Source organism: Gnatocerus cornutus, chromosome 10 (assembly GCF_029298725.1).
Source record: "Gnatocerus cornutus isolate USDA-ARS CGAHR chromosome 10, icGnaCorn1.1, whole genome shotgun sequence".
NCBI lineage: Eukaryota > Metazoa > Arthropoda > Insecta > Coleoptera > Tenebrionidae > Gnatocerus > Gnatocerus cornutus.
The window spans coordinates 7,431,680-7,446,876 of record NC_142242.1 but is presented as its reverse complement, the minus strand read 5'-3'; the positions used below and the strand labels follow the sequence as shown (position 1 = coordinate 7,446,876).

Sequence of the window (15,197 nt, the reverse complement as noted above, 5' to 3'; positions counted from 1 at the left end):
AATTCCGATGGCAGTAAATAATAAAACCAATCAAGCGCAATCCTGCTTAATCATCGCGTTAGCATTTTAACCACATGCAAAAAGACTGAAATTCAAAAGCCCAGAAAGAAGCTAATTACTTTATAATCTTTTAATTCAAATGAATTTTGGTGAAATCATAGAGTAGCGCCTACAAGATTTGTTTCTCACCTAATTTGAATAAATTTCTGATAATTAACACAATTTCTGTTCGTGAACACCTACCTTTTACTATTACGTATTTAAAGTTGAAAGTAAACGAAAAAAAAATCTTATTTGTTTTACATTAAATTTTTATGTACACATGGTTCAACGACGGTGCAGTGAATAATTCAATATTTGTTATACTCTTCTCCAAGCAAACACACGCGCTATTTTTGAAAAACAACAAGGATTTTTGTGCTCTTTATCATAGACAATATTCTCTTTCAAGATTATTGAATTGTAAATGAGCAGTGAAGGACTTGATGTTTTGATTCCTTAAATACACTCGATGGTTCATAATTAGTTCTAATTAGCAAAAAAAATCGAACCTGCGATAAAAAGTGAGTGGATGGTAAAATATTTCACTTTTGAACACAAAGGAGTGAATAATAACTAATTTCAAAGTCATGGTTAAAAATTAAAGTTGTAATAATAGCGCCAAATAGAAACTTTCTCAGCACATTTAGTTTACTTAGCACGGTACTAATAATAGTAATGTTAATAATGAGACTTGCATACTTATGTTATTAACCAACTCATACTAACAACGATGATACAATGACTAGTAATTGCGATTTACATCATAGATCAAATTTGAAACCTACCAACTATGGCTATAATATGAAGCTTTTCTTTGTTTTGTGAGCGATAAACATAGAAATGAAAAGTAATCGTTCTTTTTGTTCTGATGGCAGTACTGAGTTATGCAATGCCGTAACTACGGTAATTTAAATATCTCGAAGCAGTATTTTCAACAAAATAAATAATTTTCCGAGTTATTATTTGTTCACAATTAAATATGGCTTCCCTACCGTTTTATTATACAGGATGTGGAAAAATAACTACATATCCCAAGCAGGTGCATGGGGCTTAAAGCTGACCTGCAGAGATTATGTATCATTCCCGTGATTTGAATAATTCCTTTCTCATTTCAAAGTTTACTTATAAAAGATTGGGTTTGATCCAGATCGGTCACGTTTCAATTTAAACTCTCAAAAAAGGAGAAAATTGCCGAACCAGTATCTTGTTTAGTCAAGACGATTTGTGTACTGGGTGTTTACATGAGATAAAAAACAGTAATAAACATTGTGGTCACGAAATGTTGTTTTTGACCAAAATAAAGCCACAGGATCACCTGAGATAATTTTGCGAAGTAGATTCTGTTTTATGTGGGAAGTGAACGACAAGTGTTGGTTAAATATTAAAATTTTATTACCATGTGATTTCAATAGTGGTCAGCATAATTAAACCCAACACTAACCTTGATATTTCAAATCTGCCTTTATAGCAGGACAACATAATATGCTAATGATAAAAGTAGTTGGGGCGTTTAAGCGGGTTATCAAATCGGTGATGTTTTTAGCTTTCGGTTTCTGGTTAAGCTCTTGTTGATCTTCAGCCCATCATGTGACCGTGACAATTCTACCTGATGGAACCTGGTTTACCTGTTCTTCGTGCAGGTAACAATAAAAAAAAAATCACTTAAGAAGTATACTGGATCTAACCATCTTTCTTTAGCGCAGACAGAGAACTTCTCCTTCATCGTCATGCTGGTTTTTATAGTAGCCCCCGATATTTCTAGTATTGAAAATGATAGGAATTTGCATTTACCGGAAACGGACAGATTTGCACATTTAATCTGTACTTGGATAATGAAGAGGAAATTGGCGTAAATTATCTACATTAGCGAAATGTTTTTCAGTTTTCCTCTTCCGTGAAAAAACCCTCAATGATTAGAATTACGTTTGATGACACATTAAATTATTGACTGCATTGTCCAAGTCACTTTTATTTCTCATACTTCGTTGAATGGATACCAGTTTTTATTATGAAACCATTTGGAACATCTCCGTTAGAAAACTGCTCTTTAATTATACATTAATAAATATTTTACGATGTATCTCTGTGTCATTTTTACCAACTTAAGTGATAATTAATTACATAATACTTCAGCATTATCCACGGAACCATATTTCATCAGCGTTTGCATTACGCCATATAAGGACTCATAAATACACGTCATCACTGTTTGAATAGAAACAATTACGTACTCATTCCCAAATTTCATTTTCTGCATGATAACGATGTGTACTTACGATTTTCTCTCTTTCCCAATTTTCACCGACTTGTTACCAAACAGTATAATGTACGCAAAATGACTTTTGATGCTTGTATTATTGACTACACGCTGTTTGCTCATTTTGTACAGTTTTTTGTCACGCCACTGTTGAACACGCATGACACTCAAAACAGTTACATTTTGATGGGTTAATGAGAAGCTTTCAAAAATTGACAACCCATGAGATATTTTAATGTGCAAATATTATAACGACGTTTCATGTAAAAACCATAACATTTCTTATTTTGTATTTTTAGTATTGTCATAAACCTCATATGTGGTTGTAGTAAAAGTCATTGTGGCGATAAATATATACAGAGTGTTTTCTCACAGGCGCCACAACATTGTCTAATAAAAATAAGTTGCAGTAAATTCAGCGATTTGATGTGAAGATTCGATAAAAAATCTCAGTACCTACAGCGAAAAGCAATTGCATTATACATTAAGTTTTATATCGTAAAATTTTTATATCTGGATCGTTCAGTGCTCTCTTATCATTTACGACACAAGGTACATCCTGACAACGAAAAAGGAAAAGCAAGATTTTATTGGAATTATAAATTAACACAAGTTGTTGATCTAATTGCGTACGCTCACTTTTAGTACCATCTCATCTCAAAATGTCTTTTGGCAGAGGTTAAAACCATTCTTGTTTCTAAAGAATGGGGACATGAGTGCAAATTTTATTGAAATGATGCCACATCATGATGAGATAAATGACAATATCATATTGACAGACACGTCTGATTGGTAACGCACGCATGCGTTTTAACGCTACTATAATGCCACAAAACAAGTAGATAATAAGTGGGCAAAATAAAACTCGAAAGTGAACCAGTTGTAGAACCGGTCTATACAAAAAAATAAATGTAAGCACGTTATATGTCAACGTCTGAAAGCCGATTCAGTACTACAGACCAACACTGCCATATCCATATTGACTAAAATCAGTGCAAACCTGCCCCAAATTTCCATAATGTACTAATTTTACGATGAGACAGGTTTGGATGGGCGCAATAGCACACCTGTTCCACGACTTTGCAGTAATACTAATTTACAGAATTTGATTTCTTCAGAATAAATTACTGGAAGATAAATTCTCGTTTCATAAGTACAATTTTCCTATAGTATAATCGAGATATTACCCAATATTATCATTAAATCGGTTCAATAGGCTGCAGGCGGTATTTACATATTTATACAATAACTTTAGAGCGCCCAATTACGTTAGTTACGAATCTTTGTGTGTTATTGTCCTGAATTCTACTTTCAAAGCTAGTTCTTTAGATGTTTGAATAATTTTATCGTCTGTCCGTTGTCTGGTCAACTTTCTGTGCGAAATCTCATTCCAAATTCGACCGACATTCGATTATATAACGAGAAGAGTTCATGGGAGATTAGTAAAAATGAACAGTTTGCCAAGTCTTGGAGTTTTTTTCCAGAGAGTGATGACTTGTAACCATTAAGATAAAAATAGTGTGAACGTACAGTAACCATGGAGTCCATATTTATTTTATCAGGGTTAAAAATACGTGGTCGTTAAAACAGTATAGCCCTTGTGAAATATAACTGCTTTTAAGTATCGACCGACGAGAGATTAAAAGAAAAAACATGTAGATTGGAGAATAACCCTCTTATTGAAGTGCGTCTTGCGATGATTGAAGGGGTTCAAAGGTGATAATTTTGTTATTTATGGCAAATTATAGATGGAAATAACGTATTAGTGAAAGATTATGGAAACTTGGAAGGTACATGTTCAAGCAGCGTGACGATTAGATAATGGCGGTACTACTACAGTACTTGTTCAGACTAACATACGCTGATACTTAACAGATTTCTTAGTTATACAATCTCAGAGTTTGACCGAAGGCAGTAGTTAGACTGGAAAACAGAAAGCACCTGTCTAGATTGTGCGGTCGCTGATCTTGGTTCACTTCATTTATGTCCGTCAATGATGGGTTTCCATTGGATGCCGTCGGCGACACTAGATGAAGTGAGCGACAAACATAAAATATTACCGAAGTAACACCTTTTTATAGCGCTGCAAAAAGCTATTAATAATCACTCTAATCAAAATCTTGAAAAAAGCTATCTTCACACTTCTCAACGTACGCAAACAACTCCTTAGCAAAATATTTGTAAGGATTGTAAAAATCTGTCTGCGTTTATTTCCCATAGAGTTCAAGCCCCTGAGAAAAATTTACATAGAAAAAAATCATTGCTTGTAGCTCCACACGTGTAGACCAAAATAATTACCGTAACTTTCTAATAGCTCGGCTCCTCTACGTCTAGCAGGCACAAATTAAAATCGGTTTCCGGTGGCACCACAAACTAATAACCGAAACTTTCATGTAAGCAATTTGAAGTACAACTCATTAGATTTTACAGTCGTCGAAAAACAAGATTGAGCCAATTAACCGTAACGGCGCCGAAGAAATGGGCTAAGATGACCAAATTACGGACTTTCTTCACAGTTCACAGTAATGATTGAAAGCCACTTTCGGGCACAGATTACGATTGTGTGGTCTTAAGCCTTTTATATCATGTAAAATACTACACTGGTCGAGATAAAATTTGACATAGATTTCGACATGCTTTTTCGATTTGACCACGAAAAATTCCTAAATCAGCTCGAAAAATACCACCTACATTTTTGTGGTAATTAATTGACTAATTAAAGATCAATCAACATAAATTTTTCACAAAGAGTTCAACGAAATACGCAAAATCGAGTTTAGGATAGTCTATAAATTCTCTAAAAAAATCTATTTTTAATATTTGTACGGTGCTATCATAAGAAAATAAAGGTTACCTGAACTAAAACAGGTGGATTCCCAACTAATTATAATTGCTATGTTAATTTTTCAAATTTCAAGGTGGCCCGGAATAACTTAGTCTGCCATAAGTTTCACGGGCATATTTTGAATTAGATATTCTCTAAACTAAATAAATTTACATAAATTTGTCACCACCTTGTAAGGTAGACATCATGTCTTCTCATTTATCGATTTTATTTTTATAATTGTTCGACTTTTAATAGTATCCGTATTTTTCTTTCTTTTTTTTAATTCGAATTTGATGTTGTTGGGATTTGTGAGCGTAAGGTGAAATGTCAGAGACACTAATGTTGCGTTGGCAGTACTGGTGACAAATTATGTCACGTTTTAAAAACTTTTGAGTTTACGGTGCGATAGTCCTATGTCGAATACAAATATTATGCAACACGTGTATACAAAAGTGGCCAGTCCGGTTCTGCATTGAAATACACAAATCAAATATTTATTAGTTTCCTGTAGAGGGATATGGAGGCGTTTTTCATTCATAACAAAGGCACCAGATGGTTGAAATTGGGTTGTAATGCTGGAAAAATTGTCACCAAAATTGGTCATCTCGACTTCGCATAGTAACAGGAAGTTGACCCTTCCTGTGCATCGGATTAACCGTTAAACTATTACACTAATACGGTAAATTAATACGTTTTCAGCCAGAAGGTAAACTAATAGCAGATCGTCATTTTTAATTAATACTGTTATCGGTGTTGTATTTCAAGCATGATGGCTGACGAAACCCTACAAGACTTTAGAAAGGTGCGTGCCAGTCTGACTAAGAGCATTGCACGAAGGGTTAGAACCCTACTTCTGGTGAGTCAACAATTTATTAGACAATATGACTAAAACTTATTTTTATTTTTCCATTATCCTCGCGAAACCATTTAGATTGCATGTTGCTATTGTCATGGAAGGTGCGGCTGACAACCCAACCTACCACCACACGTTTTGTAACATTTGCATTTTTCGGTTTGTTTTTTACATTTACTTCTTGTTATTGTCCTCTCATACATCAATATTCAAATTAACACTTCACTTTCGAAGTCTACAGGGTTTTGACAGTCTTATCGACCTGACCTTGATCTAAATCACCACCGGCAAAAATTACCATTATTTTTATTGTTATTAAATCTGCATGTAAATCCAAAAGTCACGCCTTCTCATTCATTTCAAACACCCTTAAGGCTCGCGCACAGTGTCTACTCCTCTAATCATAAATAATTGACACTGCTGTGACAGTTACATTAACATTACTTACAGATTTAGCAAAAATGGTCATTGTTATTACAGCAAGTGCCAGGAAATGTAAGAAACTCAGACAAGGAAGCAATTCTGGTGGTCCGATTTCTCACCTTTGGTCCTCTAACTCTGAATTTTTGGCAACTGTCACGTTCCTCTCTAAAGGGCGCAAACGTGGCATTTTCTCCCTTTTTCAAGGTGTCACGTTTGTGCCCTGTGGCGAAACGCTTCGTGATAAAATTTGGATATTTTTTTTCAGAATGATGGTTCATCAAGAGAGATGTTATTGGGTACAGAAATTATGCTACGGGATGGGTCACGTCTATAATGATCTTTGCGCTGCGATGTGGTTTTCTTACACTTTGTTTTATCTGCAAATTGTTTTACAAATGGAAGCTAAAACCGCCGGTACTCTCATAATGACAGGTACGTTACTAATTGGGTTAAACTCGCTGAGTTAAGAAATCCGAAAAAGTCATTTGTCCAAAGTGGAAACCACAGACCTTGATTTTAAAGGTTTACTAAAATGGACACATCGGTGATATTTCCTACTTAAATTGATCAAGGTTGCAACATTTTAGTAAGAGAAAATGTTATTTTATCGTTTCGGAGAGAAACCCGCCATTGTCCGTGGCTTTTGAAATTTTCAGATCAACAAAAAATATTATGAAAGGTCTGATTTAGCAAACAATGATCCTACTTACGGTAGTATTGATTTAGTTACGTAAATTACGACGGCATTTGCAATATAAACGTATAATTATCATATGAATTGTTCGAACTTGTAGGCGCGATATTTTCATAAAATGATTTAAATAACTCACAATTTTCATATGATGAATAACAGCTGTACCTTTCCGATAAATGAAATCATAAAACAGAAGTAGCAAGGTTATCAAGTGAACACCTGCAAAATCTTTATTAAAATATAACAAACCCGAATTAATCATTCAAGGATAATGAGAATGAGCAATGTTTACATAAATCTATTGCCAGTTGTTGCAAATTCCTTTAGAGGTAAACAATATTAAATACCCACATTCTGTTGATTATCTATGAAATATATACGTCTTATTTCACAATTTGGTTCGCGGTTGTAATGTCAGATCAGGTTGTGTCCGCCGGAACATCCTGCAAATACAGGACTTCAATTACTTACCAGATCTGATAGGAAATGCGTACTTTATCCTCATACTGTGTGAACTTCCTTGCGTAATACTAGAAATACGTGTGAAACGAAATTTTAGTCGCAGACACCGTTTATTCAGGAAGTCAATACCCACTAAATATTTTTTTGCAAAATTTACGGTACGCGGTGTAATGAACGTGTCAACTGTTGACATAACATGAGTACAATCCAACCTGATTTAAATAAGTAGCTGACCATTCAATAGAGATAACTGTATTCGTTTGGCTTAACCTACAATTTAAACAAGTATACACGTTAACTGTCCTTAATACTAGAAAATGACATAAAGAAACACATACAATTTATGGTTGATCAGGCTGGTTTCTGTGTAATCAGAATTGCAAAACGTTTTTTCGAAAGTGAATTTAGTCTTGTTGTTCGGAACGGAATTTACCTGATTTTAATCAAATTACAGAACATTTTTCTTTATTTGTCAAGACAGAGATACGCTCCACAGAATTCATGTCGTTAATTCGCTTTGAGAATTTTACGCTGATCTTGTGTTGTAAGTCAAGTTGCGGCAAAGAACATAATAAAATTAACAATGATGTCAAAATTTTTCTAACAATGTCTTCCGCGTTTGGATGTTTGCTTATTTACGGCTATTGCTACACCTCATGCGGGTATTTAAATTTTTAGACGAAAACGACTATCGCTGAACGTAAACAGTATAAAATAGAGTTTTCGTTGAAATTTATGTAGTTGTTGAGAAAAAACAAGTTTTTAGGTTTGACACCAAATCAGAATAGTACAAATAAAATCCGACAAGGACCAAAACTCAATAATAAATCTATTGGAAAAATATGCCCACTGTTGCTTAACGATTTGTTTGTTTAATAATTACGCTTGAAGCTTGACGAAAGACGACGTAAGGTTAAGTGAAATATTGAAAAAAATTCACCGGTTAATACTTTTTCTTGGCAGTATTTACCACGGGCAATTACGTGAACATAAACCGCGAAAGCGCTCGATATTTCACTATTCTATTAATGTTTCTAATTTATATTAATGAGTTTCTCTCAGAAAAAACAAGATTTTGTGTACACTCATGAGTAATAGTGTTGTCTTTTATTTTAGGCCAGATTGTAGACTCGCTGGCTACTCCTCTTGTTGGTTGGGCTGTGGACCGATTTGGTTCCCGGAGGGCGTGGCATTTAGCAGGTGCGTCAAGTCATTATTCCGTCATCTTCAGGGTCATACATACAAGTCAGTGGCGTACGTCACAACCCTCCAGCTTATTTTTTATTATGCACATATATTACAATACTAAGAAATTTTTAATTTGTGTATATGTTATCTCCTCATAATATGGAAATTTATGCAAGTCTTCGATTGAATCGCGGCAGTTTCGGCAGCGTTTATATTGCATGTCCTATTGTCGCATTAATTCGCCTTAATCGACACACTAATTGTCAAGTCAAGAAATAAAAAACCTATTGACACAACTACAAAAACTTGTCTGTCTATATTAGCATATTTAAATGTATTTACATCTAAGCATTATGTTTCCAGGAACATTAGCGGTGTCTATTGGATTTACTTTGATTTATTGTTTAAAACCGACTTCACTAACCACAACGGTCCTCATTGACTATGGTTTGGTTATAAGTTTGTTCCAGATTGGGTGGGCTACTACCCAGATTTCACATTTATCTATTATTCCGGAAATAGCGACCACTCATAGATATACTTCTGATTTAACTTCAATTAGGTAACGTGAATCATCCATTGAAATCAGCACTTAATTGCATTGTAGTCATGCCACTGCTTCATCCAAGGCAGAGTTTCTCAAACATTCTCTGACAGCTTTCTTTAATGACACTTAAGTGATTAAAAGCACTCACTTATGATCAGAAGGTCCATGGGAACAAAGCGAGTACAACATTTCTTAAATTCAACAAACTCATTCCATTTCAAAAAAGAAATTGGGCTCGATTGATTAAGGGGATTCCAGTCGTATTTCGCGTATGGAAATTACAATTTAAAGTTATAACTGTAGTTACATATTTTGTCCGAATTCATATCGAGAATTAAGTGGTTGTTTTAATGTTTTTTTAATGAAAGTTGTAAATATTCTTTATAGGCCCATTTTCTAGACTTTGCTTAATTGGACCCATGTAGAACATTGTAAGCAAACTATAAAAAAATTCAATTTGCTGTCTTATACTTACTTCATAGTTTCTATCTCTAGAGTTTGCCAGGCTAAAAGGGATGATCATGTCAAAAATAAAAGGCATAATTATCTTAAAAATCCTCAAAATTGTTTGCAATCTTTTTCTCGTCCTTTTGTTGCTAAGAATTCGATTTTACATATCCTGAATTCGAAAATGCAATTATCTATTTCGATAGATATTTTGTTCGTAATTTTCGGTGTTTCATATCCCCGGAACTACGACGGTTAGGGAGACGCGGCATTTTGTTTGCTTAGATTTTTGGAACTTGAAACTTTTCTTTTTTTTTGAAAAAAATCTGACAAAAAATATGTAGAGCTAATTCGGTTGATATTTTGTTATTTTTTTGAGCAAATTTAGTTATAAGGCACTAATTTTACGCCGAGTTCAACTCAGTGCTCAAAATCCACAGAAGACAACAGAGTTATGGCGAATTAAAATTTCGGTTACATAGTTTGAAGAAATTTTCATGCTCAATATATTCGAAATTAACACTGATGTTTTGTTATTTAGAAGTCGTTCTCAGACACACAAATATCTATGGTCGTTTTTTTTGGGAGAAAAAAATCCGACTTAAACGATGAAAAAAAAATGAATTTTTTGTTTTGTGACCACCTATCCTAAACAATTTGTCTTACCGATTTGAAATTGGGCCTTAGAGCTGGTCTTACATATCCTTAATTCGAAAATTTAATTTTTTTAATTTATTTTAATTTTTGAAGCTTTATATCAGTTGCCGAATCCGAAATTTTAAATTTTTCGAAAAAATGATGTATCTAAATCTAATTCGGTCGATATCTCTTTTATTTGCGGAGCAATCTTAAATTATAGTGGTGCTCATGCGTAGAATGCAAAACTGTGCGAATTTTTTATGTACGTCTAAAAATAAAGGAATTAGCAGTGATTAAAATTTCAGATAGTAAATTTTTAGTTCGGAAACGTATAAAGCTCCATATTTCCGAAACTAAGACAGATAGAAAAATGCGGTTTTCACCATCGTTTTTCTTGCGATTCGTTGCTTAAATACAATTTTACAATATAGATTTACTTTCGTATATTTCGGTGCCGAACCACGACAGATAGAAAGATGCGGTTTTCACTATTGTTTCTTCGCATGTTAAGTCGACCAAAATTCGTGGCGTTTTCAAATTTACTGCGAACTTTCGAACAAAATTCCCTTTAAAGTCTTGAAGCCTAGGCTCTGACGATGCTGTTTGAGAAACTCTGACACTTAATTACTAGTTACACGAACTTAAACTATCAATATCAATGTTTCAGATACACGGCCACCGTTTGTTGCAGTATTTCCGTATACATAATAACTTTCTTTGTCTTGAAAAATGATGGAGACCCTGATAAAATTGGTCCTAGCGATTTTTACAAATTCAAGGTAATGTTGCGTGATTGATGTACCGCATAATTGTAACATCTGTTGCATGTGAAGGAAATCGCGTTGATTATAACATTAGTAGGGTTATTTTCATCGCTAATATTTTATTGTGGCACGTTTAATAAAGAGAGTAGAGGATACCAAACGATTCCGGAAAGCGACGAAGATTCCAATGGTTTAGTCACAGATGAAGATGTCACGCATTTTTTGAAATCATCAATTATATACAAGGTTTCGTTAATGTAAAAGAAGAAGATTATCGTAAAATAAATTTGTAAATTAATACTTTTCCATCAGGTATATGGCTTCAAGGCTATTCACGACGTTAACACTTATTTATATTCCATTGTATTTGGATGAAAAAGCAGCGAGTTCTGAAGACACGGGGGATGGGATTAGGCAGACAATAGCCAGTGTTCCTCTTGTCTGCTTCATCGCTTCGTTTTTGACTTCCATCATACTAAAATTTAGAATTAGGCGGTGTAGCGACAAAGTAATGTCGGCTTAATCTTGAAAATGGATTGTATATAAATTCGTTTTAGGTGGTTTATCTGACAGGGATTATTTTAGCTTTAATTGGAAGCGTTTGTGTAAAACTGGGGTTTTTGTTCCACTCGGATAGTCAATTATATGTAATTGCCTCGCTAATAGGTAATCGTCGGATCATTATCATATCTAAAATAATCTTGATCTGGCTGCAGGTATAAGTGGTTCTGCAACTATGGTTTCCAGTTTATGTTTAACAGCAGAATTTGTTAAAGTCAATGGCTATGGTGGGGCTTCTGTCTATAGCACAGTAACATTTACCGATAAATTAATCTCCGGCGGCGTCGTTCTTCTCGTACAAAACCTGTATGTTGGCTTTTTCTAATCTCATCTTATACATCGTTCTTATTTCAGGCAGTGCACACCGAAGGAGATGTGCCCACACTTTTACGAAGATGTTCTTTCATACGTTTGCGGTATTGTATCACTAATAGGTTTAATCTCACTAGCAACACTCCACTGCCGTTAATAAAAGACTTTTGATACTTTTCATGTGTTTATTATTTAAAAATCATAGACGTTCTCCAAACTCTTGGATTTGGGTAATGACATAGTCTACATCCGCATGAGTGGGAACAGGATGGCAAGTAGTAACCATGCGAAAAAAGTTGCACAAACCTTTATGGGCCAGAGGGGAATAACCGATCATCAATTTACCACTCTTCACCATTTTTTCTTTAATTGCAGGAGCCACCTAAAAAACGTCAATGACTTGTGTTTTAACATAAACCAACTTACATTGCTTATTTTTTTCCACCAGTCCTCATCCTCTTTTTTGCCGCGGAAACTCTTCGGGATATACCAAAAGCACACTGAACTTATCTCGAAATCATTTTGGACCAATCGGAAACCATCGAGCTTTTCAATTTTTGATTGAAAATACCTGGCGCACTCCACAGCGGTGTCGATAAGCTTTTCAAAGCCGGATAACCCTCGTGCTTTCCACATTACCCACAATTTAAAAGCATCGACCTTTCGACCACACTGTACGCTTTTATCCCCAGTATCGTAGGAGACATCGTAGAATTTATCTTGTTGGAATAAATATCTAGCCGATGCTGAATTACATTCATGAAGAATATTCTAAAAATAGCCCTGTTAATATAGGTACAATGAAATATTGCAACCTACGTTATGTCTTGTTATAAATATTGAGCATTGCAACGGAGCGCCTAACATTTTGTGTGGGTTCCAAGCAAACGAGTCTGATCTAGTAAAAATTGCACAAGCAAAAATGAAATCATGACTAATACAGTTTTACACTCACCTGTGTGATGCCGCCAGCCGGGATCTGTAATTTTTAGAAAGTAAAAGGGTGCCTCCATAACAAGCCTAAAACAAATTTAAATTTGCAACCTACACGACTCCACGCAGCCAAAATATAAATTACATCAATATGTAGCCATAAATCGTGTTTATCGCAAATATCAGATATTTTATCCAAAGGATCGATAGCTCCTAGAACAGTAGTACCGGCGGTGGCGTTAACAAAGAAAGGTACTTGTCCTTTCTTTTTGGCCTCGAGAATCTGCTTCTCCAAGTCTTCAGCTATCATTTTCCCACAATCATCTGTTTTTATTTTGATAACGTTATCGCTGCCAATACCTAACCAATGTGCAGATTTCACGAGAGAATAGTGTCCCTATAATTAAGTTCTTAACTAATCTTTCTTTGATAGTTTTATTTACTTGCTCCTTCTGAAGTGAAGGCCACGAGTACTGGCAATCCATGAAGACCCTTTGTTTTGACTTCTGGAAACTTTTGGTACCGTGCGAGTACCATTCCGTACATATTAGAAATACTTCCTCCAGGTGAAAAAATTCCATCCCCTTCTTCATAACCAATTAGTGCTTTAACTTGGTTAAGAATCTCCATCTCAATTAGTGAAAACGCGGGGGCGACTTCGAATGTGTACTGACTAGTGTTCAAGGCTTCCGACAACCAAGTCGCTCCAAGACCGAAAAGGTCCATTCCCCCAAAAAGTTGGTTGTGAAATTTCATACTGTTTGTTCTAATGCTGTATTTTATAACATTTCTGCAAATTGCCTCAAGCTCGTCCAAATTCGCGCACGGTTCAACCAAGGAGAAATCAATTTTGGTCTTAAAATTAATTACACATTTTATACCGAGACCAATAAATTTAACACATACCTTCAGGACCTCAGGATCTACATATTCAACAACTTTCGAGTCTTGGGGGTTTAACACGTTCTCCTCTTTCATCAGAGAGACAATTCTGTCCAGAAAATCTAATGTATCCATGGCAGGAACCATTCCACAACTAAAAGAGTGGGCCTGCATGTTAAATCAAATCAAGATGACAGGGACGTACTTAGAGATAAAATTTTGAATCGAAAAACGAGATTTTATCTAAAGATTTACCTATCGGCAAACCGAGGCCACAGTAATTGCAAGTGGGCGGTATCTTATCTCATTTATAAATTAGCAAAGTTTGCAAAAGAGTTTAGCCGAAAAATGTGTTGGCGTAAATCATCAAAGACAATAGTTACAAGCATACGTAGGAAAATGACATCATGACGAGGAAAATCAAAAAAGCTAGTCAGCATTGAAACAAAGTCACAGTTAAAAATTCATATGTTACAAACAATGTAAATTAAAATAATGGTAAAATGATGGGAAGTTTTGGATACAAAAGAATAAAAACGCCTCGGCATTGGGTTGGAGATAGCAAGGGAAAAAAATAAGGTCACTGTAAACACTGATTAGGGAAATTCACACAACGGACATTATAATAATGTGGATACAAATTATAAATATTAGTTTCAATAAAATTTAACGAATTGGTGCATTTAGATTGAAAACGAGTGTAGGTACATTATGTAATAGAATTTATTTTCTACACACGTTCATAGTTAACAAGAAAACCTCCAAAACATGTCTTGAAATTTAAACAGGTCGTAACACTTGATATAGTTGCAACAGTTTTAAGACTACGGAACAAAATAGATAAAAAAAAGGTTTAAACAGATAAAAACTAATTCACGCAAGAAAGTAAACGGCTTAAAACCTTCGCCAACCCTAAATATTTGTTTATGAATTTACTTTCATTGTTTAGAAAATCTTATCTTACCCATTTACGGTTTTTTGAGGGAAACTTGAATGCAGCACCATGTTGATCAATAGACGACACCCAAAATAATAGACTTATCTCTCAGACTAAAGTAATAAGTAAAGAATAAATAGGAAATTTTGATTACTGATAAATCTAGTTCACGATACCGCTCATATACAGGGATGTTCAAAGTTCAAATTATTGAAAACAACTGAAATTTTTCCAAGCGGTAATTTTCCGTATTTAGCAAGGTTCTAATTGGAGTTATCAATATTTACTTTACGAATTATTGTGGTACATTTCCGGTCAACTCAAATCATTTTATGTGAAGCACACTGTAAATAACAAAAACAACATGCTCACTTCGTGTGAGGTGGCTTTATCATATTTTTTTCATTCGTGATAAGTCCAGGATTGGCT

The 15,197-nt window shown here is 34.6% G+C and overlaps 2 protein-coding genes and 1 long non-coding RNA gene across 4 annotated transcripts; 2 read left to right on the top strand and 1 right to left on the bottom strand.

The window, feature by feature from the left end:
- Nucleotides 1-1,552: 1,552 nt before the first annotated feature.
- LOC148167557 (uncharacterized) lies at nt 1,553-1,944 on the top strand. Its single transcript, XR_015770922.1, has 2 exons — nt 1,553-1,682; nt 1,741-1,944. It is a non-coding gene; the product is annotated as an uncharacterized LOC148167557 (long non-coding RNA).
- Nucleotides 1,945-5,903: 3,959 nt separating this feature from the next.
- LOC148167556 (major facilitator superfamily domain-containing protein 12-like) lies at nt 5,904-12,194 on the top strand. Of its 2 annotated transcripts, XM_088046879.1 has the most exons (10): nt 5,904-5,982; nt 6,668-6,834; nt 8,675-8,758; nt 9,110-9,308; nt 11,047-11,158; nt 11,213-11,400; nt 11,456-11,651; nt 11,701-11,809; nt 11,860-12,010; nt 12,059-12,194. In XM_088046879.1, exons 2-10 carry the CDS (start codon nt 6,669-6,671, stop codon nt 12,171-12,173), a joined length of 1,320 nt encoding a protein of 439 aa, XP_087903005.1. In that variant the 5' UTR covers nt 5,904-5,982; nt 6,668; the 3' UTR covers nt 12,174-12,194. The 2 variants fall into 2 exon arrangements, with proteins under 2 accessions (XP_087903005.1, XP_087903006.1); XM_088046880.1 differs by lacking the exon at nt 5,904-5,982 and having other exon boundaries at nt 6,479-6,834.
- On the bottom strand, nt 12,182-14,906 carry LOC148167555 (cysteine sulfinic acid decarboxylase). Its single transcript, XM_088046878.1, has 8 exons — nt 14,796-14,906; nt 13,856-13,985; nt 13,397-13,804; nt 13,095-13,346; nt 12,972-13,036; nt 12,836-12,914; nt 12,443-12,787; nt 12,182-12,398 (listed from the first exon to the last, which is right to left on the bottom strand). Exons 1-8 carry the CDS (start codon nt 14,834-14,836, stop codon nt 12,216-12,218), a joined length of 1,503 nt encoding a protein of 500 aa, XP_087903004.1. The 5' UTR covers nt 14,837-14,906; the 3' UTR covers nt 12,182-12,215.
- Nucleotides 14,907-15,197: the final 291 nt, after the last annotated feature.

Excerpts from the sequence above, each read along its gene's own strand:
- LOC148167556 (XM_088046879.1), top strand. The coding sequence starts at position 6,669 with ATGATGGTTCATCAAGAGAGATGTTATTGGGTACAGAAATTATGCTAC. Across the intron at positions 11,401-11,455 it reads ATATACAAGGTTTCGTTAAT|GTATATGGCTTCAAGGCTAT; the intron begins GTAAAAGAAGAA and ends CTTTTCCATCAG. Across the intron at positions 12,011-12,058 it reads GTTCTTCTCGTACAAAACCT|GCAGTGCACACCGAAGGAGA; the intron begins GTATGTTGGCTT and ends TTCTTATTTCAG.
- LOC148167555 (XM_088046878.1), bottom strand. The coding sequence starts at position 14,836 with ATGGTGCTGCATTCAAGTTTCCCTCAAAAAACCGTAAATGG. Across the intron at positions 13,986-14,795 it reads CCTCAAAAAACCGTAAATGG|TTGTGGAATGGTTCCTGCCA; the intron begins GTAAGATAAGAT and ends CCACTCTTTTAG. Across the intron at positions 13,805-13,855 it reads TAGATCCTGAGGTCCTGAAG|ACCAAAATTGATTTCTCCTT; the intron begins GTATGTGTTAAA and ends ATTAATTTTAAG.